The sequence below is a fragment of the Neovison vison genome, chromosome 11 (assembly GCF_020171115.1).
Source record: "Neovison vison isolate M4711 chromosome 11, ASM_NN_V1, whole genome shotgun sequence".
NCBI lineage: Eukaryota > Metazoa > Chordata > Mammalia > Carnivora > Mustelidae > Neogale > Neogale vison.
In genome coordinates this window covers 161,093,290-161,101,074 of record NC_058101.1, presented here as the reverse complement: position 1 = coordinate 161,101,074, position 7,785 = coordinate 161,093,290, and the positions used below count along the sequence as shown (strand labels likewise).

At 39.9% G+C, this 7,785-nt stretch overlaps 1 protein-coding gene across 1 annotated transcript in view; it reads right to left on the bottom strand.

Annotated features, from left to right (window-relative positions):
* Positions 1-4,590: 4,590 nt before the first annotated feature.
* The window catches only part of EBF2 (EBF transcription factor 2), a 192,312-nt gene continuing 189,117 nt past the window's right edge, over positions 4,591-7,785 (bottom strand). The window contains exon 16 of the mRNA XM_044225117.1: positions 4,591-7,499. Within this exon, the coding sequence (XP_044081052.1) occupies positions 7,468-7,499 (32 nt within the window). The 3' untranslated portion in view covers positions 4,591-7,467. The remainder of the gene's footprint in view (positions 7,500-7,785) is intronic.

Below are 7,785 nucleotides of genomic sequence, written 5' to 3'. Positions count from 1 at the left end.
AGATCTTGGCACAAAGGTCTTCCTGTCACCAGTTTTACAGCTGGGGAAATTACAGCTCCTAAAGATACTTTTCTGATAGTTACACAGTTATGAGTGGAGGCTGGAGGGGGAATTTGAACTCAGGTCTGCTAATTTCCAGGGCTCACACTCTGTTACTCCATCGTACACAGGCTAGAAGCTTCGCATTTTCACTGTATTGGTCATTATCATTATTACTGTTAGCAGCAAGTGTTATTAATATTCGATGACCATAATCTTTCTAAATTATTTAGTCATGATCTTTGAGGCACTTAGAGTTCTACATAGCTATTCTGCTCTTGCTCACTTCAGAAATGGCAAATATTTGGATTTGATATTAGAAGTCACTTTGGTCTCATTTCTGCCTTACGAGCAATTTTTCATGGGTTCAAACTCTTGGAACTCACAAAAATCTGGAATTGAAAACAATGCTTGCTCTGTCCTCAAAAATTATGTTCAAGACACACCAGATGTTCTGGTCTGTGATTAAAAACAAAACAAAACAAAAAACCCAACTCTTCTTCATTTTGAATGGAAGAAATCATAGACTGGTGTTAAGGACACATCTTTCACTCCTATTATCATTTACAAAGAACTGGGACTGTGGCTTCTCCTGAGCACGTCACTCCTGGATATGCAGAGTGCTAGAGAACTTCCTGGCATGGGGCTCGTTCCTCCACCTTGGAATTTACCATTGGTTCAAAGTGCATCATGACCGAATAATGGTCCCAGTGCTGTTCACTCTTTCATCCACAAAAGAGACAGTGCTCTGACTCCTTCCCTTCTGAGCACCTGGCTGAGAGGCAGCTAAGGCCCCGAGGGAGATGTGAACTGATCCCAAGGCAGGAACAGGTGCTGTCGCTCTGCTCTTTCAAAGATGATAAACTAGAGTCTATTGGGTTTCAGTACTCACTCAGTTCTCACACTTGCCAGTGGGAGACCTGGGTTGCAAACCCGAGTCTGGGGGACTCAGTAGAGCCTGCTGGAGTAGCTGTTGTTGAATTTAAGGGATTTTACACATGGTAAAGTAATGCTGGGATTTTATATATTCATTCAATTGTTATTTTTTGTTAAGTGCCTTTTCTGTGCCAAGTACTATTCTAGGTGTTGGGAAGAGAGTGGTGAAGACCAAAAACAAAAATTCAGCACTCATGGAGCTTTCGTTCTTTAATGTACATAGATGTTTTTATTCAATCATAATAATAATGATACATATATACATATATGTGTATATATAATCTTCAGCTATGTGCATTTTTAATCATAAGCTGGTACAGCTTATGAAAGGGTGAAGGAAAAAAATAGAAGCATCTGGAAAATTAAGGCCACATTTGAGGGAGTACAGAGGAGGACAAGCATGTGAATAGAAATCTACAGGTGTATTAAGAGTCCATGGTGGCTAGAGACCGTGATAGGTATGAATGATGGACACTGGAGATCCAGCATATGAACAACTGGAGTCTCCAGCAAGAAGGACCAGAATGAAGGAACAGAGAATGTATTTTAAGTTACGATTAAAGTAAAGTTTCCAAAAATGAAAGAAGCCTTGAAGCTACACATTGAGAGGGAATGCTGCATCCCAAGGGGAAAAAAAATACACAGAACATCAACACTAAGACAAACCACTGGACTTCATCTACAAAGAAAGGTAGTTTTAGCAGGCAGATAAAAATATCAAGGGTGATCAATTGTCAGTTTGCATGTTTTCCAGGCATCATTATTTACTGGGCCCCCTTGCATGCTCAGAAGTGTCATGACTTACATGACAAACGACAGATTTTCTTGCTTATATATGGGGAATAAAAGAGAGGAATGAGGAGAGACATCACTTAGGACATCACCATGGCAACATTCAATCTTGGGAGCTTGCTTTACAAAATACCTGTCATATGAAATTCTCAGAGAAAGAAAGTGTAACCCCAGAAATTTTATACCCAACCAAACAGACATTCAAAGAGAAATAGAGCCATCATTAAAATATATATATATATATATATATATATATATATTATACTCTTTAGTGGATGGAGATATATATATATATATATATATATATATATATATATATATATCTCCATCCACTAAAGAGTATAATTCTCTGGAGTCCTTAAATAAACTGTGGAAAACAATCTTCAGTTAACCAAGAAAGAAAAAAGGAACCAGAGCAGTTATGCCCCAATTTATAATCATTATATCTCTCCATTCCCCACACTACGTTCCTCTTTATTCCCTACTTCAGTTAATGTTAGCACAAAATCCAATTGTCTAGCTAGCAGACTGGGACTTATATTAGTCCTGTCTTCTCCCTCATTCCCACATCTAATCAGTCAGTAAAGGCCTGTCAAACTGTAAGGCTTTCTTCCAAATCTTTCCACTACTTTCCATCTCTACTGGTAATCCTCAGGTCAAGTATGAGTCACTTTTATCGGGATTATTATAGTGAACTGCAGGGTCATTGAAAAGCACTTACTGGCTGGCATGGCACAGGTACTGATCAGTCAAAATAGGTGTCTGTTGTAGGCACTGGTACAGCACACTGGTGCGTATCAGCTGCCTTTTGTCCCTCATCTGCTTGGTCTCTTTGCCTCCAATATCCACTTGCTTCAATCCAGAATCCATATTATAGCTACTGTGATTTTTCTACAGCATACAGTGTATTCTCTCACTGCTTGACAGGTTCCTGGAAGTTTCCCATTACCTGCTGCATGGTCCTGGCGATGCAGTCTAAACTTTCTGGCATAAAGATCCTTTAGGACCTTTCTCCCACCTCATCCATAAAGTCTCACATTCACTCTCTCTTATTCATTGCCCTACAGCCGCTGTGAACTTGCAGCTTGGTGAAGGCACTATAAGCTCTTTGCGATTCAAGTGTGCAGTCAACAAGTCAAGCATCATATCTGGAACGGGAATGGAATGCACATTTTCCTAAAAGGCCCTGGTTCTGGTTCTGGAATTACATCTGAGCATCATGAAAGTCCATATGGAATAAGTTCCAGGGCCAAGGGGCAAAGCAACTGACCCAAGAGGCTACCAGCCAGAGGCTTCTGCTTCCTTACTTCCTCCCATTTTGAGATTTCTATGTTTATTAAGCAACCAGCCACTTCACATTATAGACACACTTCATCACTTTTTTTGATTAGTTGACTGACAAGATACTCCTTAAGGAGTGGACTCTCCAAGTGATGCTATTTCCTCTCATTTGTGACAGATTGGCTACCTCTCCCACACGACAAGGCAGAGCTGCCTCTTGGGCTCAGCATCCAATATGCTCATTCACTAATTTAACAGGGATCTGTTAGGCACCTCCGGCACTGAACTAGGTGCTCCACAGGAAGTACTGAGAGTTATAAGGCCCTTGTATTTGTGAGACTTCAGTCTAAAGTACACAATGAGTGAATACAAATTGTGATAAGAACACAAGCAGAGCTCAGTTAAAGAGAGTCACTGGGAAGCTTGCATGGTCGGAGATCAGCCAAGACCTCCAGAAATAGAAGATACTTGAACGAGGACCGAAGGAGGAGAGGATGCCAGGCTGCAAAGAGGAAGCTCTTCCCCATGAGAAGATCAAGGGTAAGCTCTGTCCAGGCAGACATCTTGTCTTCACAGAGAAAAAGAAAACTGCAGTGGGGGCTTTTTCAGAGTCGTGCTCAGCAAGAGCATCTCATCCACTCATGCAAGGGACACAATTTATGTTTTCACGATAATTTGTGTTTTCAAGAACACTCTTGTAGAGTGTTGTAGAGTGAACACTACTCTTGTAGAGTGAAATGAGATAATCCAATTATGTGTATGCTTGTAAACAGTCTGCTAGAAAATGACATTTAGAATCACATTCACCTAAATGTGCTTTGTGAACTTCCCTTTACAGGTCTTGGTTTGTGATGGCTTTCCCATCTGCAGTGCTCCCTACCAACCTCTGCAAACAAAATTCCCACCATTCTTGGAAGGCTCATCCAGCCTTACCTCCCCCATGGAACCTTCTCTGATCATTCCAACCCTCTGTGATTGCTGTGTTCTCTGAGCTCCTGCAGCCTATCTTCCTGTATGAACCATTGCCTATGGGTCATCCCCTTCCAGGGGTATACATCTTGCTGTCTTCTAAGAGGAGATCTAAGATTGGCCTCAAGCCTTCGTGTCCAGCCTCTAGCTCTTCACTGTCTGATGAATCAGTTTTAACATTATTCAACATGCAGTTTCAAACCTAAGCAGACCACCTACTTACCTACCTCAAGAATTCTGTACAACCAAAGACCAACTGAGGCAGTAGGATCCTTTTGAGTATTTATGAAGGAATTCGACCAGATGGATATACAGGTGAATACATAGAGAAAAATGACCTAAAGTCATACATATTCTCTCTTCCAAGTGAACAGCTCAGAAAGCTTTCCATGTAAGCAAAAGCTGTAGTAAGATTTCCTCAACCAGAGCTCAGGGACTAGCACTTATGAGAAAATCCCCAAACCAAAGAACAAATCCCAAACTAATTTTTTTCACTTCAGGAAAAAAAAAAGGCAAAGTTCCAATCATTTTTACAGTACAAAAATTTTATTTTTCGTTAGGATAATTTAAAGTTTAAAACTGAAGTAGACATATTCATTTTACAAACAAGATATTCTTTAATAAGTAAGACCATTAAAAACAGTAAACAAAAAAGCTGTCTTTACAAAAAGCTCTGTGCATAGCAACTTTATACTGTATATAACTGACAAAGCAAAATGATAAAATGAAACTATACAGTTTGAAAATGAGACCTTACTATACAAAAGGTAGAGAAGATAATGGTTTTTAAACCATGCATATTGAAATGTGCAAAGAAAAACTGGAAAAAATATGATGCTATAACAAAAAATGAGAGATAAATAATGAAGTAAATTGTCCCCTTAAATGGAAAATCTTACACAGCTCCTCTTACAAAGATAGGATAGAATTTGTAGTTACCTATAGAAATACTCGTATTCCAAGTGGCACAAAAATAACCTGGGACTGGAATGATTCAACAGCAAGACTGAAGAGGACAGAGTAGCTTTGTTTTTAATTTATTAGCACACTAAAAATAATCCTTACACACATTTGTACAATTAAATAGATCTGTTGCTGCCAAGATTCTAGCTGAATGGTCAAGGATGTCTGGTATTTAGTTACACACATTTTTCGGTGTAAAGCTACCAACAAATTCTACAATCAATTTGAAGACAGTACTGCATCATCTTCATGCAAGAGCAAAATTCACAGATTCTAAAAGCAATGCTACTTAAAAAAAACATTTCCTTATGTTGGATTGGCTCGAATCCAGGTTGAAACATGCTTAGTTTTGTTCCGCCTTCACTTTGGGACGGTCATGTTTGTATTCTGCACACCCTTCCCCTTCGATCAGATTTCTCATGGGAGAACTTTCTCTCGTGTGCCTGTGTCTTGGTGCCATAAGCCCTGACCACGAAGGACCATCAGCAGTAATTCAAAGCATGCCAGGTTTCCAAAACTTTGGATTCTCATGTGCATAGAAATAATATTTGGGTCATATTGAGTAATTCCAGAATAGCTGAAGACAAATGAGACTGTTGGAGGCTGAATAGCTGTGAACAGGTATCAATGGGACAAACAGAAGGGAGGCGGCATTTGTGAGGTCCTCTAAAACTGGCTCAGATGCACGAAAGATGTTCTCCATGAGAGCTGCCACAACTTTCACTGTTAGAACCCCAAACGAAAATCTGTATATGGATTGTATTATGGTACTAATGAGTCAACAAGAAGAACCCTTACTGGACATCCAACTAGGAAAAAATGGCATCCTTATTAGAAATCCAAATAAGTCCAGATACATCTTCAGGATCAAACAGACTTTCAAAACTCAGCCACTGTTAGCAGCTCCTGCAACATTTCTTGGCCTAAGAGCTAGTTCCAGAAGTATGGAGAGCCCACTGCAGCCCTGGGTCTTTGTGCTGCTTGGAACACAGAAACCCCTAATCTCTAATCCTGCTAAGAATCTGGGTTTCCATCTTTTTGAACATTAGGAGAGGAGTTTAGGGCTTTTAACATTCCTCTTCCACACACCATCCCTTTCTTGCCTGGAAACTGTGTCAGGTAAGATACGTATCTTTTTAAGTAAGTTGAATGCCATGAGAGGGGAAATCTGCAGAGAGAAGAAAGGATGTGGACGTTCTAAGATTCATGCTTAAGAGTCCAAGAAACAGGATCATCTTCCTTAAATCCTGTCTTTGAAGTTCTGTGGGGCTCACATCTCTGTGTTCAACCAGGTAACCAAAGAGGAGGGGATGTGTGGCTCTGTCAAGGGAGAATTCCAAAGGGGCCACTTGGTTGGGAAAGTCACATGGCTTTGGCTCTTCTTTTAGGTGAGACACGTGTTTCTGCTCGGGAGGCAAAGCCTGGGATGCACTACCACATGGGAATTCTCTGCACTGCTCAGAGGAGAAGGTTGAAAGCTAATATAAATTTTTAAAAAATTCACAAAGAGTGAATACCAAAAGGGGCATGTAGACTATTTAGAAAGTGGATGGAGCTGGGAATGAACTGATGAGTTTGAGTATTTGTGTACACACATGGACTGAATCACTGTTTCTGCATCAGGCTGTTCTGTAGGAATCTATATAATGTACATGTTCTTGCCCATGGGTCAATCAAATGATGGAAAAAGAGGGGGATGCAGGATGGGGGATAAAAGTCTAGTAAGTAACTGCAGTAATAATCACACACCTTTTAAACTTGTTACTACTGGTTTGCATCATTTTCATTTTACAACAGGAAGAGAAATTCCTCTCTCTTCCAAAAAGGTCTTAATTTCTACCTCTACTTACAATAAGTTACACGTTTATTTATTTAAATAATTGTAAAACATTTTAAAATTTTTCCCTTTTTTTGTTTTTTTTTTGTTTGTTTTTTAAAGAGATTAAACTATAAGCAAACACACATACAACAACATTTCATCATTCAATTCAGGTTTTGTTTAAGAAAGTCTTCCATGCTGGTACCCTGTTTTGTTCAATTTTTTTTTCTGCATAAACTAAATTGGTATCTGAAAGGCTTCATAGAAAATAGAAACTTTCAACTTTTTTTTTCCTACAAAGAAAAACAAATAGTATCCAAAATATTAAGCATGAATTGTTTGCCAATTTTTTTTCTTAAATATTTTACAAACATAGGAAGGTGGTTCTCATAATGTTCATAACAAAGAGTTGCATTTCTGCTCTTAGCACTGACTACGTCAATGACATCTTTTGTCCTTGTCCCCAAGAGGGTCAGTTTGTGTAGCCACCATGAGAGCTAGATGAGAAACGTGAGACCAGGTAAGAAGCAGGTCCTTGCATACCCAAATCTGTCCGTCATGTTCATTCTGGGGCACAACTATCCCCGAAGAGCTCCTAGTGCTTTCTTCATTATTGGTCCATCAGAGTAAGTAGTTTTGTGCTATCAGAAAGCAGTTCCTCCTCTTCTTTACATTGGGGGCACGACAAGCCCGGTCATGGCTGCAAGGAAAGAGAGGGATGGGAGTGAGACTCAGAGATGCTTATGCTTGGTTTCTTACCCAGCGAGAGGGGCAAGGGTGGGGACTGACAGAGTCTGGCACAGCGCAGGGAGATGGTGCACTCCGCTGATGTGGGAACCCATTTTCTCCAGGTTTGGTCTAAACACAGCCTATCAGTGGCACGGAAGCCTTATTATCAAATCACTGCAATATAAACAGGCTGGTTGAAATTTTGCGGGGAGGCCAAGAGCTAGATTTTGCCTTGTGTTATAGTAATGGTTTGTATA